Source organism: Lutra lutra, chromosome 7 (assembly GCF_902655055.1).
Source record: "Lutra lutra chromosome 7, mLutLut1.2, whole genome shotgun sequence".
NCBI classification, from domain to species: Eukaryota; Metazoa; Chordata; class Mammalia; order Carnivora; family Mustelidae; genus Lutra; species Lutra lutra.
In genome coordinates, this window is record NC_062284.1 from 101,962,623 (window position 1) to 101,988,232 (window position 25,610).

At 47.3% G+C, this 25,610-nt stretch overlaps 1 protein-coding gene across 3 annotated transcripts; it reads right to left on the reverse strand.

Annotated features, from left to right (window-relative positions):
* Positions 1–996: 996 nt before the first annotated feature.
* BMP4 (bone morphogenetic protein 4) lies at positions 997–8,118 on the reverse strand. 3 transcript variants are annotated; one of them, XM_047738609.1, is made up of 4 exons: positions 8,024–8,118; positions 4,573–4,697; positions 3,097–3,423; positions 997–2,111 (listed from the first exon to the last, which is right to left on the reverse strand). In XM_047738609.1, the coding sequence occupies exons 1-4, from the start codon at positions 8,083–8,085 to the stop codon at positions 1,255–1,257; spliced, it is 1,371 nt and encodes a 456-aa protein (XP_047594565.1). In that variant the 5' UTR covers positions 8,086–8,118; the 3' UTR covers positions 997–1,254. The 3 variants fall into 3 exon arrangements, with proteins under 3 accessions (XP_047594565.1, XP_047594566.1, XP_047594567.1); XM_047738610.1 differs by having other exon boundaries at positions 3,097–3,476; positions 7,820–8,095; XM_047738611.1 differs by lacking the exon at positions 8,024–8,118 and adding an exon at positions 5,377–5,479.
* Positions 8,119–25,610: the final 17,492 nt, after the last annotated feature.

Sequence of the window (25,610 nt, forward strand, 5' to 3'; positions counted from 1 at the left end):
GTCTCTTCCTCTGGTCCTCTTAGCTTTTATATACATGTCATTCTAGAAAGCCAATTCTCTGCCTTACTGGCAAGCCACTAAATGAGGGATACTCAACATACTAGCATTTTCCTTTTGGCCCCAAATTGGACTTTTCTCCTTGAAGACACCCTGGCTCAGAAGAGCACATCCACTAGGTAACTCCCTTTCTGCCCAGCTCTAGAGGAGGGGAGCTGGCATTTGACTTGAAATTGCATAAAGGACAATGTTTTCACAGTGCCTACTTAGAAATTTTGACCCTTCAGTTTCTGATCCCATTGTCTTCCAGCCCAAACTGTTAGAATTTTGAACTGCATGAAGGCTTTCATGTGGGGACTAGGAGACAAGGGGAAAAAGTCAAGAAGCACTGGAGAATTCCACCATGTGGAATATTAAAGTGTGGTCACCAAACTATTCGAAGGTAAGGCACATTATTTGTTCTATTGAATAAAACCCACTTCACCACAACCCTGAAATCCTGTTCTCACACACACACATACACACACGCACACTCACGTGCAAGTTAGTACATTGGTGCCTATCATGACTGGAGACACCCTAGGGTATCTTAAAAGCTGCTGTGGGAGTTATTCCCTAGGGATGAGACTATCCATCACACTCAGCTGGGACGCACCTCTAACAGGTGAGCAAAAACAGGAGATGTACAAGGAGCCCAAAACTGAGTCTTTAATCTGGCCTGCTCCTTTCATCCCACTGTTTCTCCAAGGCATGTGTCATCCAGATGGGAGAGGATACTGCGTCCTTGTTAACATTAAATAGAAATGGAAAACAATTCATCCTGGCAATTACCATCTCTCTACCATCAGTTTACTTCCTGTTCCTCCAACTTAACCACCTCCAGTTACCACCCTCTGACTTCCAACCTGCCTCCAACCCCTCCTCAACAGGAAAAAAAAAAAATCTCATTCAAAAGAGATGGGGCAGAAGGAAAAAGGATTAAAGAGAAAAGGAACAGTGTACCTTTAAAATAATGACTCATTTTATTTTCTTTTAATATGTAGTTATAAATATATTTTGTCAAAATATATGATCAATATGGTCAAAACATTTGCACGTAAAGTCATAAATAAGGTCAAGGTGAATGTTTAGGTTTTTTTTTCTTTTCTTTCTTTTTTTTTTTTTTTTTAAAGATAGAAGTCCAGCTATAAGGAAGCAGTCTGTGTAGTGTGTGGGTGAGTGGACAGGAATGTGTGTGTCCCCAAGGACTGCCTGATCTCAGCGACACCCACATCCCTCTACTACCATCTCCTGATAATTTTTCAGTACCACCTTGTCATACTCATCCAGGTACAGCATGGAGATGGCACTCAGTTCGGTGGGAACACAACAGGCTTTGGGGATACTGGAGTTGACAGAGTTGACCAGGGTCTGCACAATGGCATGGTTGGTTGAGTTGAGGTGGTCGGCCAGTGGAAAGGGGCAGTCCCCGTGGCAGTAGAAGGCCTGGTAGCCTGGTGGGGCCACAATCCAGTCGTTCCAGCCCACATCGCTGAAGTCCACATAGAGCGAGTGGCGCCGGCAGTTCTTATTCTTCTTCCGGGCCCGCTGTGGATGATGCTTGGGGCTCCGCTTGGCCCTCTGGCGTCGGGTCAAGGCATGTCCACGGCCATCATGGCCAAAAGTGACCAGGAGGGGCCGGAGCTGGGCCCAATCCCCACTCCCTTGAGGTAACGATCGGCTAATCCTGACATGCTGGCCCTGGTGGGTCCGTGTCTGATGGAGGTGAGTCACCTCAATGGCCAGCCCGTAGTTCGGCTGCTTCTCCCGGGTCCAGCGAAGGACTGCAGGGCTCACATCAAAAGTTTCCCACCGTGTCACATTGTGGTGGACCAGTCTCGTGTCCAGTAGTCGTGTGATGAGGTGCCCACGCGCCACTTCTGCCGGGGGCTTCATAACCTCATAAATGTTTATTCGGTGGAAGCCCTGCTCCCAATCAGGGCCCTGGTTCACCTGCTCCCGGAAGAGTCGGAGCTCTGCAGAGGAGATCACCTCATTCTCTGGGATGCTACTGAGGTTAAAGAGGAAACGAAAAGCAGAGTTTTCGCTGGTCCCTGGGATGTTCTCCAAATGTTCTAGGCATAGTCAAGGAGAAAAAAGAAAAAGGGAAAAGGAAAAAAAAAAATAAAAGCACATTAACTTTTTTGAGAAATCTAAAAGTCAAGAAATAGCTTCGGTCAAGAAGCTTTGAGTGATGGGTGCTGAATTCTGCTTACATAGTGAAAGCCCATTTGGGGAAATAAGCATATCTTTTAATCTGAAGGAACAGATAAATGGGCAGCTAGCAAACCAGCAAAACTTAGCTAACATTCAGCAAGCACCAAAGACAGAAAGTATCTCCCAACCTCCTTTATATGTCTAATAATTTCCATGTGTCAACTCCTTACTCCACCACCATCAGACTCCCCTTTTAAAGCTCTCTTTGCTTTGTGTACACAGTTTTCTTTACAAGTGGTTATAAAGAAAAAGGGGGGCCAACAGAGCAGAGGCAGGAGGAAACATGCACACAAGTACCCTCTCCCTCTTCTTCCACTTTCGAGTATGTTACTAAACATTTCCCCAGCGATCTTGGAAACACAGAGCATGCCTTGTTGATCATGTTACAGAGAGGAAAATAAATTCCAACACAGTAATGATGCTGGTGGATTAATAACTCAGATTTACTTTGGAAAAGAAACATCCGCTAGGAAACATTCAGATCGGATTACAAGGCCCCTATTGAATAAACCTGACAAACACACAGCTGTAATATTAAATTCAGTAGGTGCTTTGAAAAAAACAGGGGCAGAAAACCTGGCAAAAAAGGCTTTGATATAGCAAAAACACACCACAGGGGCTAGCCCACGTCTGAGTGGTGTCATTCCCCTTTCCCCGAACCCTTCCCCTCTGTCTCCAAAAAATAAATTCAGCCACAGCTCTTGGAGGTAAGCAGCTCTGTTCTCCAGCGTCCAGGATTTGGGGCTTTGATGTAACCTGAACTCTTCTCCCCCAGGGCTTCCACGGCCCCACCAACCAGCCCTACTAGCCCTCCCCTGCCAGGGACTCTCCGCACGGACTGACCTTCGTGGTGGAAGCTCCTCACGGTGTTGGCCCTACTGGCGGGGCGCTCAGGGTATTCCAGACCGATGCTGTGGATCTGCTCTTCCTCCTCCTCCTCCCCAGACTGGAGCCGGTAAAGATCCCGCATGTAATCTGGGATGACGGCGCTCTTGCTAGGCTGCGGGCGGCGGCGCAGCCCGAACATCTGCAGAAGTGTAGCCTCGAAGTCCCGAAGGAGCTCATGGCTCTGCCCTGAGCGGCGTCCTCCCGCGTGGCCCTGAATCTCGGCGACTTTTTTCTTCCCCGTCTCAGGTATCAAACTAGCATGGCTCGAGCCTCCTAGCAGGACTTGGCATAATAAAACGACCATCAGCATTCGGTTACCAGGAATCATGGTGTCTCTGGGGAGGGGGAGGAGGTGGAAGGTTAAAGAATAAATAAACACCAATAACGAGAGAGAAACAGAGATGTCTCTGCATATGCATATAAGGCTAGTGATGGAGGGTCAAGATGTAAAACAGGTCAGAAAGATCAAGTTTGTGTCTTCTCCCTCACACACCCCCACCAGCACCAGCTGCAGCCATGCACGGCCTGAAAGTAGGAATTGCCCTGTAATTACTTGGTCTAACTTGTTTACAGTCAAATAACCCCAAATCAGATAGCCTCCATCCTGTTAATCTTTTTTTGTCCCAACTGCTATCTGAGCCATGATCTCAGCTTGGTTTCTTCAAGGATAAACAGTTAACATTGAGGGGGTAAAAAAGGGTGGGGGAGGGAGAACTAAAATGCCATCGCTCTCCACTTCAGACCTTCAGCCTCTCTCCCTTTTCCTCCACCCCCCTTCTTCCTCCGCCCTCGGAGCCCAACTTCCACAACTTCCAGCTGGTTCGGAGCAGGAGGGTGGGCGAAGACTCAGGGCGGCGGGGTCCAGAGGCTGAGACCAGAACGTGGTCTGGGAGCTGACCGAGTGAGTGGCTTGACGGTTTATTTTACTGTGGCTGATGAGTTTGAAATGCCCAGCAAAAAGCATCTGATCGCGCCCGCTCACTCACTCCCAGGAAAGCAGGGGGTGGGGGAGTGGGGATGGTTCCGAGAGAGACCTCTGTGAGTTTTGACAAGCAGCTGGGAACAAGCACGGGGGCGCTGGGCGCTCCCCAGTTAAGTGTGTGTGTGTGTGTGTGTGTGTGTGTTCGCCCAGAAAGGACAACCCCGGGCTGCGGACCTTTCATCTCTTTAGCCCCCTCCTGCTCCCCTTTCTTGCAACGCACACCATCTGAGAGTGCGAGTGGGAACAAGCAGAGCTTTAAACAAAACCGGTACGCTCAGAGCCCAGCGGCTGCCCGGCCAAGAAGAAAGCGACAGCGCTGCCAGAAAGCGGAGTGTGAACTCTGGAAAAAAAAAAAAAAAGATCCGACGGGAGCGACCCGAGGCGAGCAGGGGTGGGGAGGGCAGAGTGAAATCCCAGGAAGGGGGGGGAAGGAAGAGGTGTCTACTCACTGACAGAAAACAAGGCATATAATAACAGTCCATGATTCTTGACAGCCAATCTTGAACAAACTTGCTGGAAAGGCTCAGAGGAGCTGCGGCAGCGCGTTGCTCTGGATGGCACTACGGAATGGCTCCTAAAATGAATATTTGAATATAATGAGACTCTGGCGCAGACAGGCTCTGTTTTTCTTCCAGCCCCTCTGAGTCACGTGAACGCAGAGGCCCCGCCCCGCGCACGGAGGAGCCCGCCCTTCCCGCGGCGGGCGGCGAAAGGGCGCGCGCGTCCTTCTCCCGCGGCCCCGCCCCCTCCAGGAGAGGCCAACCCCCGCGCGGGCCGCCGGAGCCGCGGGCCGCCGGAGCCGCCAGCCGTCCAGGAGGAGCTCCGCGCCGTACTCGGCGCAGCCCCCTGCGCGTCCCCGGGTGCGGTTCGCGGAGGCCGCGGTCCTCGCTTCTACCTGCGACGTTGGGTGCAGCGGCTCGGGCCCTCGCGCCAGCGGCCTGAAACCGAGGATCTGGGGCGCACCGAGGGGGCTGCGCCTCCAGCGCGAACACGGCTCAAATGGGGCCGGGAGCGGGGGCGGCGGCGTCTCAGCAGCTCAAAGCCTCACCAACCCAGGGGCACTTAAAAAGGAAAGCGCTGAGGGACAAATACGCGCGCGCGCGCTCCCCGCCACTTCCTCCCCGGGGTCTCGGCGAGGCCAAATACTGCTCTCAGCGACAGCCAGTCACCTCCTGGCGAACTCCTGCGAGGGCTCGGACTAGCCGGGCTGGCGCTCGAGCTCCCAGCCGAAAGCAGCCGCCCCTGTCACGCACCCGGCGGGAGGGGGAGGTGTTAGGCGGAGATCCGTGTGGGAAAGTGGGGAGGGAGCGGCCGCTCCATTTCGGAGAGAATCTCCGCACCGCGTCAGCCTCGGGGTCCACTCCGAGCAAAGCAAATCCCCAAAGAAAGCGGTCCTCGAGCCATTCAAGGCGGAGGGGCGGACTCAAAAGGAGACGTCGCTGCGGAAAGGGCGCATCACAAGTTTCGGGTCTTAATGTCGCTGAGGTTTTACAGCTCCCGACCCGGCGCAGAAAGGAAATCCCACCGCGTTCCCAGGAGTCGAGAAAACCGTGAACAGCTTTCGGCCTGCGCTCGACCTCTGTGTCTGCGTCTCTCGTTCTCTTTCTCCAGATTGTCTTATTTTTGAAACCACCACTCCTCCCCCCCCCCACCCCGCCACTTCCTCCCCCCACCCCCTTCCTCCTTTGCACCAGCTGCAGAGTCGCAGCAAATATTTCTTCAAGAATCTCAACCAACCCACAGCTCAAGGAATTACCGGGATGTCCTGACTCTAAGGGAAGATGCTGCGTGCATGGGTCGTTCTGCACGCGGGCCTTCACAAAAACCTAACCCGCGCGACTCTGCCTCGGCCCCAGCCCGCCGCGGGGTCCCGAACCCCAGACTCCTGCTCCCAAGGCCACTGCACCCGCCCTCCCTTCCGAGGCTCTTTCAAGTTCCAGCCTCGGGTCTCTTCAGAGATCCAGGGCTCAGGTTGCCCGCCTCTCTCCCTCACAAATTTGGTTTTCTTCTTGGGGGCACGCGCGGGAAGCGTTTGAGGAAGAGTAAAGAATCAAGCGCTTAGCTCTCCCTCGAATCCCCGGCTGCCCAGCGCCGCCCCACACCGCCGGCCGGGGAGTGGAGGCCGAGGGCGCCCCTGCGCGACCGTCGGCGCCGCGCGACAGCCGCGCCGCTCCGTGAGCCGATCTACGGTTTTCCCGCTCCCGCGCCACCGCTGGGACTGACTGCGAAGGGGCTGGGAGAGCAAAGAGGGGTTGGTTGGTTGGTTGGTTTTCAGACGACTGGAACCCTAGATGTGTCCGGTGGGAAGCGCTGTAGAAGTGGGAAAAGCAGACGGAGAAGAGCCAGTCCCCGCGGGGCGAAGGGCCCGTGGAAGGGGCGGGCGCCCAGGATCTCTCGGACTATCCTCTGCCCCTAGGAATCTCCCCGGGCGGCGGCGTGAGCGCGCAGCTCTATAACCCGGGGGCCGGACTCCCCGGGTAGTGTTTCAATTTTGGATTTCGTAGGATTCGTCTCTAATCACGCAATTACCCCCTCCCCCATTTTTTCTTTGATTAAAAAAGATAAAAGCCCCAAAGGACGTCCGTCTCCAGAACTTTTTCTGGGGGGGAGAGGGTGCCAGGGACGAACTCGTGGCGTTGTCCTTTACTTCCCCGCCAAAGACTTCTCCCGACGCCGACGCCGAAGTTTGCCCAGAGGTGGCCTCGGTTTACCAAGTCTATGTTTTGGGGCGGGAGGGGGGGCGGTTAACGTCTCACAAAGCTTTCAGTCCACAAACTGCGCTCCTCACAGTCCATCCACCTAAGCGGTGCGCAGGAAGCGGCTGAGGCCTTCGGCCCAGCTGTGGCGGGGAAGGGTCCGCAGGGACCCGGGAATTCCCGGACCTTTGACGGTTGGCTCTGGGTTGGGAGGACCAGTATAAGCCTCGGTGCGCAGGGCGTCTCTCCAGCGACTCCCTATGGGCCACGACACCGCAGGAAGACGCGTGCCCGCAGCGCCAGGCATCCCGACCATTGACCCTACAGACCCTACGCCAGGAAATGATAGGGGAGAGGCTCCTTGGATGCTGCAAGTTCCAGAAAACAGCTTGTGGATAAGGCCCGTCGTGCAGCCTCAGTTCGCGTGCTCTCAGGGGCTCCCGCCGGCTGGGGACCGGGTCGGGTGACACTCGCCTCGACGCAGCCCGCAGTCCCTAGGGCGGCGCGTAGGCTCTGGAGGTAGCAGGACCGCGCTCCCGGCAGCAGAACCAGCCCTGGTTAGGTGTTCTTCCTCCACCTCGCGGTCCTTCGGCCCCCTCATACTGTCGGGACTTCGTAGCTACAGTCCTTTCTGTCTCGGCCCTTCCCGTCCGGGGGTCGCGAACACCAGAGCCCCCGCAACGCGTTCCGCTCAAGACCTCGCAGTCTTTCCCAGCGACCCCCAACTAAAGGCTCCTCTTCTTCCCACCTCTTCTGCCCGGAACCTACCAAAGGTGAAAATCGCACGGGGCCGCCGGACGGAGAAAGTGGCCTCGGTAGAGGCAGTAGCAGCTGCGGAGGTGTCCTTCCTTCAGCGCCAGCATCCCTACCTCTAGCACCACCGTTGGGGGAAAATAGGCCACCTTGAGTGGGGCCAGAGGCTGAGCACCCCCGCTGTTCCCCCCACGGATGCTCCCCGGCCCCCTCTGCCCGGAACCCCTCGCCAGGTAGCCTTGCTCACCATAGGTCCCTGCAGTAACGGGCTCGCCAGCAGCAACTCCTGGGGACCTCTGAACGGCTGCAGTGAACCTGGGCAAGGGCCGAGGACTGGGGTTCTGCAGGCTCGAGACGGCGCGGATGGGAATCCCATCAGGGAGAGAGGCGAGATACTCAGCCCGGAGCAGCGTCTCAGGCTCCCGTCCCTCCGCTCGGATGCCACACTCACCTAGCTTCCGGGCAGGGCTCCGCTCTCCTTCCCTCCCTCCCTCCTCCTCTGCCCTCGTGCATCTTCTCCTTCCCCCCTCTTTCCCTCGCTCTTTCTTTCTTTCCTTCCTCCTCCTCGTCCCCGGCAGCCCCTCCTTTCTTCCCTCCGCCCTCGCTCGCCTCCGTTCTGGGATGGGAGCCCCGCCCACATCCTCCCATCCAGCCGCCGGGCCTCGCCTCGCAGGCCAGGGTCCCGGAAGCCCTGGCTGCGCCTGAGTCTGCAGCTGCTGCCCTGGCCGGGACGACGCTGCTTCCAGCTCGGGGAAGCGGCCGGGGCTCACCTGGGGACCACGTGCAGAGGTACTAGAAAGCATGCACCGACTAGTCGCCGTACCTTCCAAAAATACCCATGGGAGTCTGGGCTTCCCCGAGTTTAGAGTAACTGCTGCCCAAACTGATGATTAAAACACTGAGTAATCACCATTTACCCCAAGTAATTAGAGATAATGAAACACCTCTAAAATCAGGTTATGGAAAAAGGAGCTGTTGGATTGCTTTAAAGAGTGGCCTTCCATAAACTGTTAAAGGGTTTCCAAACAGTGAGAAACAGGCTGTGCGCAGAACTGTGTGCTCTAAGAGGTACTTCTTTGGCTATCGAAAGGTGACTTTCCTTCCAAAACATTGTTTTCAATGCTTCTTGTGGAAAGCCTTGGCGATGACCCTCAAAAATATGGCCCCAACAAACAGTTGAGTTTTCCCCTCCCACCCCAGGCCTAACACTTTTGAGGACAGTGGTGGCATGGAGACAGGCTGGGGCCATGTTTTTACAGTTAGAAAAGCCTGCTTATTATCACTCAGAACCCCTCTTAAGAACCACCACAGAGGTCATTTTTGTTGTTATTGTTGTTTATTTGTGGCACACCTGGGAATACTTAAACTCAGCAAACTGACCTTCTCAGGAGGTAACCAACCACCAAAGCAGCAACCTTTTTGGCCACAGGGAGACAAGAAAAGACACCCTTTTGTTCTGTTTTTAAAGGAAGAAAAGGGTGAGGCGTTGGCCCTTTCTTACACGAAAGTGCTAATAATCATATTAGCAGGGAGGTGGAATGTGTGCTTAAAACCTTCCCAAACAGGAGTTAATTTCACACGGTGTCTCTGATGCAGCAGTGCGGGAGCTATCAGCATCATCTCCCTGGTTTACAAACAGAAGGGGAAGAACAACCTGGTTAAAGGATCTTGCCCAGAGCCCTGAAGTAAATCACAGGCTCTGCTTTGGACTTCTGAGCTAATACTGCAGGGCGGGGCTGAGGGTCACAGCCCTGAGCTCAGGGTAGACCAGGGAGTGCTGGAGGACTGTGCCTTTTCTGTTCGGATTTCTTACCCTGGGATAGCTACTACTCTTCACTGTCCCAGCAAAACATGTAGGTCTTTACTTAAACAGGTATCCGTCCTAGGTACCTCACCTACAAAGACTTTTACATTAACACACCTTCAATATTTAGAAAACAGGAACTACCTCCTATGTGGAACACAGATCACCAAAGTCTGGAATTAGATGAAATGGAGGTGGGGGGGCACACAACTATGAGAGCAGGGCCAAGGCATCCTGCCATCTTTTCCAGGTTAGGCCTGTGAGGTCTTTTAGCTTAATAATGCCTCAAACAACAGAAACAAACTGTACGGCTTTGAGCATGTTCTTTAATTCCTATGGGCCTTGGTTTTCTCAGCAGCAGAAGGAATGGATTAGGACAGACAGTTTCCATACCCCTTTTCAATTTAAAAATGATTTCATTTTTTAATTGAAATTCATTAAACACCTATCTTCTTTCATTTTAAATCACACCTGAGCTCACCTCTTCTAGAAACCTCTGATTAAACAGGGCAGGGCAATACCACCACCCTGAAAGGATGACTGACAGGATAGTTCCAGCTTCCAACATAGTCAGAATTACGTCAACTTTTTAAAAAGATTTTATTTTATTTATATGAGAGAGAGAGAGCACACACGGCGAGGGGTGGGGGCTGTAGAGTGAGAGGGAGAGAGAGTCTCAAGCAGACACGGTCTGCACTGAGCACAGAGCCCTATGCTGGCTTCTATCTCCAGACCCTGAGATCACGACCTGAGCCAAAACCAAGAGTCAGAAGCTTAACCAACTGCGCCAACTAGGCACCCCCAGAATTACATCAATTACTACTAATAATGAAACAAATTAAAATTCCATTAAGTAGTTACCTAATGTCCATCCTGGAGCATTAGGCAGTGTGCTCCTTCCACACACTGCCTAGAATAAGGACAGATTAAGTGTTCACTGAGCCCCCTAAAACAATCAGTATTGTTTTAATCATTAACAAAATGTTCTTCTTAATATTTAAACTCAAAAACAACAGTGATATGCTGTGTTTAAAAGCAGGGCTTTATTTTAAGGCACAAGATAATAGGTGGGTTTTTTTTTTTAATCCAAATCCTTTTGGATAATTGCTATTATCTCATTTTGCTGAAGCCTAAATAATAAAGTAGCCCTTGGCCCACCCATGAGTGTGTGAAACTCATAGTCCAGGAGTTTCTAATTAAGCTACCTGACATACCTTGTTTAGACCCCGATATGAATCTTTAGATGTGTGGTGAAAGAACTCAGCTTCAGTTCTCTTTGGACAGCTTTATTTCTAGCCCACATTGTACAAACCATCTATTATCACCTCCTTTTACTCACTCCTCTTTTCCTTTTTGCTTCCAATCTCTCATGGAAAAAGAAGAAATTACTTGCTTTAGAGAACTAAATCCATCACAGCCCAGCGATCAGAGCTGGTGAGGGAAATCAGTCCCTACCTCAAGCTTCTTGTGAATCCTGGTTTTTTATAGAATATAATATAGCTGGAACAAATGAAGCTGTGCCCTTAAATCATTTAGATTAGGAGGAAACATCTATTGTAATTCAAGAGTTAACTATTGCTCTTCTACTGCTACTGGTAAATGAAAGGGTTTGTTTGGGTTTTTCCTGGGAAGCTTCAAGAAAGAGTAGCTGGACAGAAAACCCTTAGGACAGCCTTTCTTAAGGTATGTTCTGAGGAGCAAAAGCTTCAGAACAAGGCTGGATACTGAGAAATGCAGATTTCTCAGCCCTGCCTACCTGAGATCTATGCATTTCACAAGGTTTCCTCAAGATTCTGAGCACACTAAAGCTTGAGAACTACAGTTTCAAAAGTTATTTCACTTTTATTTTCAAGGCTGATGGATACCATTAAAAGGCTGATACCTAGACATTAGTAAACAGGCAAGGAATATGCTTGGCGTGTGCTTTATAAGCTGTTAAATATAGTAATTATAGTATTACTATGCCCAGAACACTCCAAATAGGTCTTTGCAAATGAAAAGATTTCTAATCCTATAGGTGTAGTAGTTCTTATTTCTAGGTCCTTGATTAAGAACCACATCAAGTTGGGGTGCCTGGGTGGCCCAGTGGGTTAAAGCCTCTGCCTTCGGCTCCTCCGGTTGTGATCACAGGGTCCTGGGCTCGAGCCCCATATAGGGCTCTCTGCTCCGCGGGGAGCCTGCTTCCTCCTCTCTCTCTGCCTGCCTCTCTGCCTACTTGTGATCTCTGTCTGTCAAATAAATAAATTAAAATCTTAAAAAAAAAAAAAGTTTAAAGAACCACATCAAGTTATCAAATGTCCTTTGTCAATTAAGTGTCTGTTGAAGATCTGGAGATATATTTTGAATGAATCCCCAGCATCCTTGCTGACTTTTAAGAAACATTAAGGTAAATAAATTGGAAATGGAATTACAAGGGATCTCTGAAACTGGCCAGGACCATTCGTTTTGCTCTAATTTATACTTACCATTTGTTACATATTTGCTGTCTGGTCCTCACAACAACTGTCATAAAAATCTTTGTTCTATAGATGAGAATCAAATTTAGAGGAATCATACAAGTTTCTCAAGGTCACAGAGCTAGTAGGTCAGGGATCCAAAATTCAGCCCAGGTCAGTTTGCCACCACCTCCAAATGCCATTAACTGGGCTTGTAGAGGGATGGAGGGACCATGCCACCCCAACCCCCCCCCACCACTAACATCCCCCACCCCTGCTCCGAGGACATAGCTTCTGAGTAGACAAGGCTTGCTCTGGGGGCTTTCCCAAGACCAAGGCAGCAGCTGCTGCTCTATTCTTACAGCACGTGGTGACAGAGAATGTTAGGATATGTTCCCAGTGCTCAGAAGACAGAACAAAATCAAGACCCAGAAGCTTACCTCATCAGGATTCTTATTACATAGCCCACCTTAAAGAAGTTCCTATGAACTTCCCCAGGGGTAAAAGTTGTGATCTTGAGAAAGAAGCTGCTTACCTCTGCTGGGTCTCAATTTCCTCAGTGTAAAATGTGAGCACTGACCAAGTTCCTCACGGGTATTGATGAAGATGAAGACGAAGATGAAGATGAAGATGAAGATATAAATGTAAAGAGGAATAAATAATAGTATCCACTAGCTAAAATCATGGTCAAAAGGTTTAACCTCCAGAGTCCTGGTTTGCACTCATTTATAATCTGAGAATAATATTTCTATTTCATAACGTTCTTATAAGCATTAAGGGAGGTAGTATAATAAAACGGCAGACATAAAGTGTTCAGCAATATTAGCTATTATTTTTCTTCGCAAAGGTAATGATTACATGAGCAAAGTAGGTAAAAAGTCACTCTGGCACTGAATTTTATTTATTTATTTATTTACGATAAACTTTTTAAAGGAAGGGGTTACAGCTCACATTTATTTTATAATCATTGGGGCTGCACGTGTCTTACATATTGGTTGGATAAAGGCTGTTTATGTGAATCAGCACGCACGGAGTTAACATTCATTATTTGTCTATATAAATCTGACCCATGAGCAAATCTCTGCTAAGATGACTAATTAAGTGTCAAAGTGGACAGGCATTAACTCCTGAGAACAAAGAAATACTAGACTAGATGAAACATTTTCCATCTCTGATTTTTCCCATCTCTAACATCTCTGACTTTTAACAATTTTTCTTTATAAAATAAATCATTGACTCTCTACTTTCTGGAATACAGTTCTTTAAAAAAAAAATTCTCAAAACAGACCATCAAAAATGGACAGAGAATTCTAATCAAGATCCCAGAGAGATCAGACAGATGAAAAGACTGCTTTTATGTCTTAACATGTTTAACATGTGGATGGCAGACAGAGCATGAATATTGAAATTCCTCCCTTTCCAAAGAGGATGGCATTGGCATATAATGAAGAATATTTGGCTTCTCCCTGTTTTAAGCTTCCTCTGCTAAAAAGTAGTCAACTGTAACCCCTTGCTTCTATGGCAGGGATGCTGTTTGGAAAAAAACTATTCTGAATTATGTTGAGAAGTCAAAACTTTGGAATATCTTCAATCCCAGCATATATTTCTCCCTGTGGCACATTCAGAGTGTGACCTGGATAAAAATGCAGTGTCACTATGGGATGCGTTTTGGAAGCAGGAACATCAGGCTGTACCAAATGAGTTGTTATGGTCTCCCAACCGGAAGTCAATTGGGCAATACCATCTAACCACCTAAACAGCTCAGTTCAAGCTAACAGCTTTCTAGCCTTTTGCAAGGAGAGTTTTTGTCCAAAGGGGTATGTGATCCAAGAAATTTTTGTTATACAAATAAAATTTGGGTGTGTTTACAAATAGTCTAAATATTTCATGGTACTGGGGAAGGGGGAGGGGAAATCCTTTTCCCCAATGTCTTCCTCAAGAATAATTGTCTATTATTTGTAATCCCCTCAGGGTTTATGTATAGATGGATTCAACATTCAAAAATGCTTGTTGATGTTCACTTTGTGAAAATTTATTAAGTTGTATACATGAGATTTGTGTGCTTTTCTGTGTGTGTTATATTTCAATAAAAGTTTGGTAAAAATATGCTTTTGAAATTATTCCTTAGGGTATTTGCTTCTGAAGCCCACCAGAAAGAGACGATGTTTCTAGCCACCTCAGTGACCAGAGGGATGTGCAGGGGGTTGCACAGGGTGAAGCTAAGGGAAGCAATCTGGGCACGGCACCAAGGAAACCGACCTGGGGCTTCAGGGAATGCGCTCTGGGGTCTCCAGAAGATGAGCAGTTGCAGCAACCAAGGCGGGGCCTTTGGGGCGCAGTGCAGCCCAAGGTAAGAGGGCAAGACGCCTGATGCACCATCCTGCACTCCTCTCTAGCCCAGGAGGGCCAGAACCTCTGGGCCCAAAAAAGGTTCCCGGAGGCATCTGCATTTTGGACTCCTCTCTTCCCCTCCTTTGCTTCTCTGGCTGAGAGGCTTGGAGAGGGCATTACAAAGTGTCAGTCTCTAAGGGGAAAGGCGAGGACACCGGATATGTATTTCTGAGGACAGAAATGCCCTAAGCCCAAAGAGAAGGTTAAGAGCTTCAGAGAAAGAAATGCGCGCCATCTCCAGATTCTGGGAACCTTGGGCTTGGCGACTGGGCTGCGGACGGGCTGGGGAAATGATAGCAAGAGAGAAAACGGGGCTCCGAAGGAACGCCTCCTCTCTCCATGCCTCCCCGAGTCCGAGCTGGGACGCAGAAATGGCTCTTAGGTGCACTTGACCTTGCGTCCCCAGGGCCAGCTCCGAGACCACGCGAGCTCGGGGAAAGAAAGCGTGAGCTGAGAGGCTGCGGGAAGGGGGCCGACCTGCGTTGGGGAGAGCGGAGGCGCACCTAGCTCTCCCCTCCGCCTGCGGACGCAGGAGGAGGTGCGGACGCCTGGCAATTCTCTGGCACACTGTCCCTTCGCGACTGCATGTGCGCAGCAGACCGGGGACTCGGGCCTCGCCGACCGCACCGCGTCCTATCGGGTCACACGGGGCCGTGGGCTTCCCCGAGGTTCCCCCCGAGAAACGTCCGCTTGCGTCCCCCGATGTCCGAGAGCCCAGGCGGAGGCTCGGGAGGCTGCGGCGCCCGCTCCTCGGACACATTCCCTCGCGTCCCGGCGGCGACGCCCGCGTGAGCGGCCTCGGGTGTCAGCGCAGGCCGGAGGGACGCCATCCCGCGCACCTCCCGCGGTCGCAGCGCGGCAGCCTCCTGCCGCGCCCCAACCTCCGGCTCTGGCCCTCCTCGCTCTGCGGCTGCACCTGCCTACCTGCGAGAGCTCATCGGGCTCTCAGACTCGCTTTGCAGGATCTGTGCCCCAGATGGCTAATCTGACCCCCACGTGAATCCACAGCGAGCGCCCGGGCCACCCGGGCGGGCCACCCGCACAGAATTGCCGTGCGACCCCGAGAGTGGCTCCTCCGACAGGGAGTGTTCCCACTGCTTTCTTCATCCACCTCGACTTGGAAACACCGGACTCTTTCTGGGGAGAAGGGGGGTTGGAAGTAAGGGAGGCAGGGAGGGAGGGAAGGAGGAAGAGTTCTAATGTGGTTCCTGCAACAGTTTGCCCCCGCTCCCAGCATCAGCCACCCCTCCTCCAAGAAGCCCCCAGATATGTTGGGGTACAGGGTACTGGAGTCCTGCTTCTACTCCCAGAAAATTAAGTTTGGCTAGTATTTGTTAAGCTCGCGTCCTTACCTAAACACCCCCTCCCCTACCAGTTCCATCTTTTGATAGGCTGTCCAAGGCCAGAGTCTGGTTTTCCTCATCAAGTAAGGAGAAGAGGGAGCTTCCTCAGGTGCTTGGGCTCCTGGGATCTGCGGTGTATACTTGCCAAGCCTTGCAGTGATACCTGCAAGTTTAGGTCACATCAGAGAGTGAGATTAGTAAGGCTAGAAAGGAAGACCAGGGACCTGGCACGGAGAAGGCCAGCAAGAGGTATAAAGTTGCTGGAAAAACTTCAGATGGTCTCTGGTGGGGCAGGGGACCATTGCCAAACAACCTGGGGTGCCCTACCCTTTCCTCAAGAGGTAAAAGTGCAACATGACAAGAAGACTCCTTTATTCAGTACATGGGAATGTCAGGCTGGATTTTGAAGAATTTGCTTCAAAATTCTGATACTCGTTCTGAAAATCTTTTTGTGTCTCCATCACTTCCTAAGTGTGTTAGGGTGTTAGCTGCGGGTAACAGGTCAAAATGACTTCAGTTTGCATCTGTGCTGTGCCACTCTTGCATCTGATTGATTCTTTAGCTGGACTCTGAGAAGGTTGGATAGTATGGTTTTATGTCCCCAGCTTTAGACAGAACTAAAAAACAACAAAACAAAATAGAAACTGGAGGATTGAAAAACAAAAGTTTTTAAGGGGAATATTAAAGTGAGTGCAGTGGGGCGCCTGGGTGACTCAGTGGGTTAAAGCCTCTGCCTTCGGCTCAGGTCATGATCTCAGGGTCCTGGGATCGAGCCCCGAATCATCGGGCTCTCTGCTCGGCAGGGAGCCTGCTTCCTCCTCTCTCTCTACCTGCCTCTCTGCCTGCTTGTGATCTCTCTCTGTCAAATAAATAAATAAATAAATAAATAAATAAATAAATAATAAAAAATAAAGTGAGTGCAGGCTTTCCTTCTTGTATATAAATAAAATGCTAATCCCTTTAAATTAGATATTCTTAAACCTGCTAAGTGGCATCATTAAGGATCTCTAGGGGGATTTTAGGGGATCTGTGAAAAACCACAAAATTTATGCATACAATTATGGAAGTAGATGTAAAAAGTGTGTGTATGGGGTGTAATTTTATCAAATTTTCAAAGGGATTTGGACCCAGGAATTGTTAAAAACCTGTAGAATATGCTGCATCCAAATCCGTTTCTTAACTAGGACAATGTCTCCAAGCTGTACACACAGAAGCCTTGACTCAGTGGTACATAGCTTTCACACTCCAGAGCATTTTTTTTTTTTTTTTTTTGGAGACTTTGAGAGAAGGGGAGTGGGGAGAGAATTGAGCCCCCAACAGGAGCAGGCAGAGGAGCAGAGGAAGAGGGTGATTGTGTCCAGGAGACTCCTCACTGAGCACGAATCCCAAAGTTGATCTCCATCCCAAGACCCTGAGATCCTCACCTGAGGCAAAATCAAGAGTCTGAGCCACCCAGGCACCCCCAGAGCAAAATGTTAATGCTCCACTGAGACAACCGGTAATGTCTCTCAGTTTAGAGCCAAAACCTATAGAGGGAAGGAGCCTGCCAGAAGTGCAGAAATGTGACTTGGAAACCAGGTTCCTGCTCTGCCCCAGGTTAGCTGTACCCACCACCTAGCCCCTCAAGACTCTCTGAGATTTTTAGCTTGTAGATCAAACGCTGCAGTATATGTGAAGCTAATTCACAGATCACAAAACATATGGCTGGTGGCATTTATTTATGGAAATAAGTGCTGATGGGTTTCTACACTCATCCACATGATGAACAATTATGTAAATAATTATAATTAGGTGAATATTTGCATATTTTTCCAACAGTATATTTATGTGGAAAATCAGCATACTTTGGATTCCTGACCATTGTTAGGTACCTTCATGTTTCATTATCTCATTTAATCCTTGGACCGATTTATGGCTTGTATCCTATAGTTATCCCCTCCTCCCTCCCTCCCGCCTCCCTTTTAACATTTGAAGAAAGACCAAGAGAAGTTAAGTCAATTGCCCAAGGCCACCCAGCTAACCCCAGACTTCAACTTCAGATGAGATCTCTCTCTGCTTTAGAGAAGGGATACTAGGGGAAAAAAAGAAAATTTTATTCAGATTTAAGTAAATTTAGTTCTTATGGTACCTGTAAATTTTGTGCAAAAGTACAAGAGTTTGAATCAGAGCAGCCACATTTGGGATGTTCGATGTTCTCACATACTCTTTGCTGGAAAACGGTCTTTAACCCATTCGCTTCCTTTTCATTTCCTCCACGTTTCAGGCTCACCAGCAAATTAACAGAAATTGATACACTCAGTTCCTTTTTAGTGGCACCTATGCCTTAGAAGGAAAAGAAGATCTTTGCCTTCCACTCCCCAAACCCACTGGAAACCTCTGTAGGAAGCACTATCATCTTCAGCCTCTGACAAATGGCAACACTGAGACCCTCCTCCACATGGTTCAGTGTCTCACCTGAGAAGAGACACATCTTTTTGTGTCTATCCCATCAAGTCACCGAGCTGATGAAAATGGGATGGATTTGGTGTGCCGCTCCCTGAGTTACAGGTGTGTTAAAAGAACTGCTACAAGCTCTGGTCCACTTTATGTTAAATACTCTCTTCTGCCTTTAGCGTTTGTATATGGGTTTGTTCAACAGATAGTTCTCTGACTTTATTTCTCTTCAGCATAAAATCCATGATACCAAACTCTATACTACATAAGTTTGAGGAAGCTCCAGAGAGCAGGCAGACATCTGTTCTTGATCTTTAATTATGTTTTAATTATAGTTTGAGAACCAGTATCACAGAAAATGAGTTGCTGGAGGCCAGGGCCCAAAAGCAAAAACAAAAAAAATATGGATAATAGCAGGCACTTTGCTAAAAAAAAATTATGAATTATGGTATGTTTCTGTAACGGCCTCAGGTTGCTGGGAGGGGGAAATAATTGATGGAAACATCTTCTCAGTAATATTTTGGTACTTGGACTTAAACCAGGGGGAACTGACGAAACGGGTTTTTAAAAGTGCAGTAGTCGGTATAGCTATGCTTTTTAAAACACAGACTTGAAGTCAGATAGCCTGGTTTTAGGTATAGCTACACCAGTTCATACTATATGTAAAAATGTGGATATGTGACTTCATTTCTGGAAGCTGCCATATCTTCATAAATTATATGGACTGGATGATCTCTAAACTGTCAGTGTCAAAGCTTTTTCTGTAAAGGACCAAAGAACTTATTATTTAGGCTTTGAGGGCCACACACTGCCTCTGTCATTATTCCTTCCCCACCTCCCCCTATCTGGCCCCCATTCCCTCCTCCTCCTCCTTCCTTTCCCTTCTTCTCTTCCTATTTCTCCTCCTCCTACAATTGTTTACAGATGTACAAACCATTCGTATTCCTTTGTTAGGGCTGCTTTGCCAAAGCACGACAAACTGTGTGGCTTAAGCAGAAACGTATCATCTTGCAGTTCTGGAGGCTAGCGGTGGGGATCATAGTGTCAGCAGGGTCAGTTCCTTCTGGGGGCTGTGAGGAAGATTCTTCCACGGTAATCTGTGGTGATCTTCGGCTTGTAGAACTTCACCCAACCTCTACCTTTATGTTCACATGGCATTCTTCCTGGGTGTCTGTGTCCAAATTTCTCCTCTTTGTAAGGACAGCAGCCATATTGAGCAAGGGGCCCATCCTTCTCCAGTATGACTGCCTCTGAACTAATTACATCTGCAGTGATGACCCCATTTCCAAATTAAGGTCACATTCTGAGATGATGGGGATTAGGTTTCAACATATGAATTTTAGAGAGACACAATTCAATTCATAAGCTCATTCTTAGCTCATAGACCATACAAACATAGGTTGCAAGCTATAGTCTGCTGATTCCTTTAGTAAGACCTCTGTTTATTCTAAAATCCCATAATTCTCTATTCCTCATGGCTTTATATCACAAATTTCTCATCTTGTCCTCCTGGATTTTACAGTCTAGTAGGAAAGGCAGACCACCAACAAAGTAAATATGAACAATTCATAGCATGTTAGATGGAACTAGGTACTAAGATTAAAAATAGAGTGGGAAAGAGAGATAACAATGAGGTTGACTTTTAACACAGCAGTCCTGGAAGGCTTCACAGAAAAGGTAGTATTTGAGTAGAGACCTGAGAGAGATGAGGGACCCAGCCACGTGGATGTTGGGGAAACGGCTCTGTCAAAAGGCAGAGCAGTGTGAACTCTGAGGTGGAAGTGGGCCTGGTGTGTTCAGGAAATAGCAAAGAGGAAGAGGCGTGTATGCTTGAGTGGAGTGAGCCAAGGAGGGAGGGACTGGATATTAGGATGAGGTCAGAGAGGTAGAGGAGGTGAGAGACTAGATGGTGTATGGTCTTGTAACCCACCATAAGAACCAATGTTGGGACTAGGTTGAGGCAAAGGAGGAACCCAGGGCTCCCTATTTAAGGAGGCACTCTTTCTCAAGATGGTGCAAGTGCTGGGTGGGCCCCCGAGAGTGAGCACCTCCTTAAATGCTGTGTTGTAGGTGCCTCCCTCCCCTCACCTAGTTCCAGCCCTAGAAAAGGTTTTGGCTTTAATTACAAGTGACCCAGGAAGCCTCTGGAAGGTTTTCAGCAGAGAAGCAGTGTGATCAACATTCTCTGGCTGCCGTGTTTAGGGCAAGGATAGAATAAAGGGGGCCAACTGGAAGGCTACTGAAATAATTTCCAGAGTAAAATGGTGAAAGGGTCTGTATCTGGTAACCTGCCAAGGATTGCCCCCCGCCTCCCCCATAGAGTTATCAGGCACAAAACTAGTAAACCTTGGGTTGTCTTTTCTTTTTGTTCTCACTCAACGTTTTTTGGAGATTACCTACTTCTAGACTGTATGTCAGGTGCTGGGGTTCCAATAATAAACAAGAAATTGTCACTGCCTCAAAAAGTTAAGTTTTTTCCTTCTTTACTTCTTTCCTTTCTTCTTTCCTTCCTTCCCTCCCTCTTTCCTTCTTTAAATATTTTGAAATTTAAAACAAAAACAAAAACCCTTCCTCAAAGCTGATCTTTAAGGAAATTTGCCACACATGCTGAGGGTTTCTGGTCCAGACACTCCATTCCTGTTCCATTTGGAGTAGTATATAGATGGTGGTGAGCATTGAGGAAGGACTTACGATATCAGTCATGATTTATTATGATTTCTCATGGGAATACTACATCTCCCTTTCAGTTGTAAGACCAGGGAACTTTTAGGTCCAGAAGGTTTGCTATCCTCATGCTCAACCTTTCATTTTATAAATGCAGAGATGGCGGCCCAGAGAGATAACCCCCAATTACCTACTTAGTGGTAGAGCATGGTAGACTGTATTTTTCAAAGCTAGCTACAACAATGTCTTCCATCTCACATGCTCTTGAATATGACATCGACACTCTTCCCGTGGCAAGATGGTAATTTTCTACGGCTGCTACAACAAATTACTGCAAACTTAATGGCTTACAACAGCACAAATCTATTATCTTACATTTCCGGAGATCAGAATTCCAAAATGGATCTTACTAGGCTAAAACCAAGGTCATAGTAGGGCTGTGTTCTTTCTGGAGACTCTAGAGAAAGCCTGTTGCCTTGCCTTTTCCAGCTTCTAGAGGCTGCTGGCATTCTTTGACGCCTGGCCAGCATCCCTCTATCCTCTGCTTCCACTTCATATTTCCTTCTTTGACTCTGACCTTCCAGCCTCCCTGTTATAAGGACACTTGTAATTACACTGGGCCCACCCAGAGAATCAAGGAGCAGCTGGTAGCCGGCATCACGCACCACCCATGTGAACCAAGATGCCTCCAGATGATCCTAGTCCCCCAGCTGTTTCATTACCCCCAGCTTTCAAATATTCCCACCTGAGGCCTAGACATACCCTCATTATGTCCTGTTCAAATTCTTGATCCACAGAAGATGTGAGCAAAAAATAACATAATTGTTTTAAGTTAGTGAGTTTGGGGCTGAGTTGGTATACAGCCATGTATACCATGTATACCATCTTCATCTTCAGAGAACATTTTTTAATCTGTGGGGAAAATGTCCAGAAAGCATCTCTCAGGAGTGGAGTTAGGAGGCTGGTGCCCTAGTCATGGTAAGAGCTGTTTAAGACCCTGAACCCTGGGCATGGCACTGAGAAGGAAGAAACATTAGAATCTGAGAACTTTCCTGAGGATTTGTTGACAAGAACTTCCAGATGAGGGATATGCAGAAAGAGAGGTGAGAGTAAGGAAGCTTCTGTGTTTCCAGCCATTAATGGAGATGGGAAATCTAAGAGGAAAGTCAGGTTTGAGGAGCTTTTATGGGACATAAATTCAGTGTCTTGTCAGAGTTTCCAAATTGGGGAAGCAGAATGCTTCCATGTGTCACCAAACCTCAAGTTCCACAAGGACAGAGGCTTTGTTTTGGGACCTCACTCTATGTGTCACTTCAGATGGCTGTTTGATTTGTACCCTTTAGTATCCTTTGTAATACACTGGTAAACAAGTGAGTGAAAACAAAAACAAAAACAAAAAAAGCAGTGTCTGGTCATCAGTGAGGCGGATCTATGCTTTAGAAAGCATTTTTGCCATTAAGTAATACTTGGTTCTCAATGACAGAACATTTAAAGGACTTTTGAGGGTCACCTTAAGAGGTACTACTGTGTATGTAGGCAGGAAAGTGGAATTCCTAGCATCCACCCCCGGGAGCATATCTGACCTTCCGCACAATTTCTCACGGACATTGCAGCTTTGCATAGACTTGTTGCCTTTGTTCATCACAGAAGGTTGGGTAGAACAAAGGGTGGTGTCACCGTTTTGCTCCTTAGAAAACATTCAGAAATGGCAGGGTCCCACTCCTTCCCAGTGTGTGCTACCTCTCCAACAGTTTCTCATTTCTCAGGGAAAAGGTAAACACTTGTACTTCCATTATGTGGTGAGTCTCAAGGCATTTTCATGTGGACCTCAGAGATATAAGCAAACCAGAATTTGCTACCATGAGCCTGTTCTGTTCTTTTTCTATAATGGGTCACTTTCACAATGGGCTATGAAGTTTGTTTCCACATAATTATAAATATAGTGTTTCCTGCTCTATTTGGGAAACTCAAATCATAGCCATGGAATTCTCCATTTTTGTCTCTGTCCACTACTCCACCACCAATCCCTCCTCACTCTGGCCCACAAAAGCTGCTCTAGGAGTTTACCTGAGTCACAGACAACTTCTTTCTACTTTTTATTTTGTTGCCCATGTGAGGATAAGCACTGCGCTATGACTTCCCAGAAAGTTAGGAAAGCTGTGACAAAGACACCTGGAACATATGCAGCTGGTTGAGAAAAAAAACAAAAGATTTTACTTATTGTGGTCTCAAATGGGATATACATAACACAATAGGTATATCAATACTCCAATTAAGTTTTATTAAATAACATTTTTTCCTGATTGAAAACTAATTAAATTTTATTATAAATATTTTAGAAAGAGTATGAAAGGCACTAAGAAAAAACAAAATCCCCTTGTGAACTTTTGCCCCAGAGAAAACTACTATTAACAGTTTGATGAAAATAATTTGGGGATACTTTTTTGTTTTTTCATAAATATACACTTAAAAACATTTTGAATATAATTTTGCTGCACTTACTGATTTGGAACCTGATTTTTAAAAACTAGCCTTTTTACTTAATACATTTTGAATATCTTCAGAGTCAGATCTTATTCTATTTTTTAAAATTATTTTTATTAACATATAATTTATTATTTCAGATTTTATTCCTAAAACCAAGGTGAGAAGTTTTCTAGGGGCTAAATGTTTTATTATATGAGCATTTTATCTATGATACACTTATCTGTTCTCTCCTCAAGTGTTTATTAATTCAACAAATATTTATTGTAGACGCACTGTAGGTCGAGTACTGTGGCCGACATTGGGGATACAAAGGAGAATAACACAGACAAAATCATTGCCATCTGTGAGCTTATATTCAAACACACAATAGTCAAAGAGGCAAATAAACATGTAATACAATGCTAGGTAGTGTTAGAATAGTATTTCTTCTATTTAAGAAAAACAAAGAATTACAAAAGTTTTGCATATAGACTTCAATTGGTCCTGATTTGTATATTTACCACAAAATCTAATTTAATATAAAGAAACAGCTTGCAGTCCTCATCTGTGGTTTGGATCTGAGTGTGCTGTAACTGCACCAGAAGCCTTGGGGAATCATGAATGTTTCAGTTATCCAGTGCTTCATAATAAATAACCCCCAAAGAGAGGGGCTTCAAATAACAACTTATAGTCATCTCTTTAGTTCTGTAGGTTGACTGGGCTCAGCTGGGCCCTTCTTGCTTCGGGTCTTATGCAGTTGCCGTCAGGTGGCGGCTGGGGCTCCAGACACCTGAAGACTCAACTGGCTGGATGTCCAGGATGGCTTTGGCATCTAAGTGTTTGGCACCTTGCCTAGATGGCTGGGGTTGTTGTGGACCGGGGGAAGTGGGCAGATGTCTCTTTTATTCCATGCACCTCTCAACACAGATAACTTGAGTTTTATCGCAGCATGGCGGTCTCCTAGTAGTTAAACTCCTTACATCGCGGCCGGCTTCCACCAGCGTGAGCTTTCAAGGAACCCAGTGCAGTGGCTAGTAGGCTTATTAGGACCTAGCCTCAGAAATCACACCAATCAGTCCTACCATAGTCCTTTGGCTACATAAAGCCTGCCTAGATTCAATGAGGGGAATCTATGCAAGGATGTGAATGCCAAAAGCCAGTGTTCATTGCAAGAACATCTTTAGAGCCTAGCTACCAAAATGAGAAAAGCAGCTTAAACAAAACAGAATGGCATTATGCTATGGAAATACCAATCTCAGCAGAATACACCCAATGGAGGTCCTTTCTAGTAACAGTCCCAACACCGCGAGCCTGCTAGTTCTCTGGGTCAGTTAATGCCGGCAGTGCACAGAAGTGTAGACATGGCCATTTTGTTCAAAACGTGTGACTCTTTGGTACATGGTGAGTAAGGGTCCTTTTTGTGGAGGAAAAAAGGACTCTTACCACCAGGAGTCAGAAAGTAGCACTGATTTCTTTCCTCCAGTAGGACAAAGCACAACTAAATGCCCAGCACTCTCCTGCTCAGTATACCATGGATGTTGTCCTCCGGCTACTTTACTTTACTATTTACTACTTTACTATTTACTTTACTATTTACTACTATTTAGTATTTATTTATACTATACTATTTATTTATTTATACTATACTATTTAGTATTTACTACTATTTACTATTTACTACTATATTTACTTTACTATTTACTACTACTACTACTATTTACTACTTTACTATTTAGGCTGGTGGCAGCCCTGACTAAGAGCTACTAAATACTCGCTTTGGAGTAGGCTCTGAGGCCAGGCTCTGTATATTCACTTACTCATTTTGTTTTCATAGGCACCCACGAGCTAACCGTCACCCCTGTTTTACAGATAAGGAAACAAAGGCACAGAAACTTTTAAACATTTGCCCCAGATCTCATAGGGGAATTCTAATGCCAGACCTCATTCCCTTAACCACGGCACTGCATTGCTTTGAGCAAGTCTCTCATTTCTCTGGGTTGCAGTTTCCTCATCTGTAAAACAGGACTAACACCCCTTCCCTCACAGACTTGCACTAAGAAAAGAGTGTCCGCCCAGGTTTGCGACTTGCAGGTTATGTGACCCTGGACAAACTGTTTAATCTTTCTAAGTCTTGGTTCCTTATTTAAAAAGGAGTGTGTTCTTCTGAGGAGTCCATGAGTTAATGCATAAAAAGTACCGTGTCTAGCATAAGGGATTTAATAAATGGTATTAACTGGTATTAATATTATTATTGCCTATATTGTAGCACAACTTCAAGGTTCTTAACTTGAACCTAACACCCTCACAAGTCTCCTGCTAAAATTGCTCTTATTTTCTCTGATTTTTACTGTTTCCTTACTTTCCCACCCAGGAAACAGCTGCACATTTGGGCAGAGGGACATAAAAAGCATTGGTAGATAGTCACGTTGTCACCACAGATGTCCCTGCTTTGGCTGAGGACAGAGGACAGCAGCCAATATTCACAGAGGACTGCAGATGTTC

Excerpts from the sequence above, each read along its gene's own strand:
- BMP4 (XM_047738609.1), bottom strand. The coding sequence starts at position 8,085 with ATGCACGAGGGCAGAGGAGGAGGGAGGGAGGGAAGGAGAGCGGAGCCC. Across the intron at positions 4,698-8,023 it reads GAGCCCTGCCCGGAAGCTAG|GAGCCATTCCGTAGTGCCAT; the intron begins GTGAGTGTGGCA and ends TATTCATTTTAG. Across the intron at positions 3,424-4,572 it reads ATATGCCTTGTTTTCTGTCA|TCCTGCTAGGAGGCTCGAGC; the intron begins GTGAGTAGACAC and ends TATTATGCCAAG.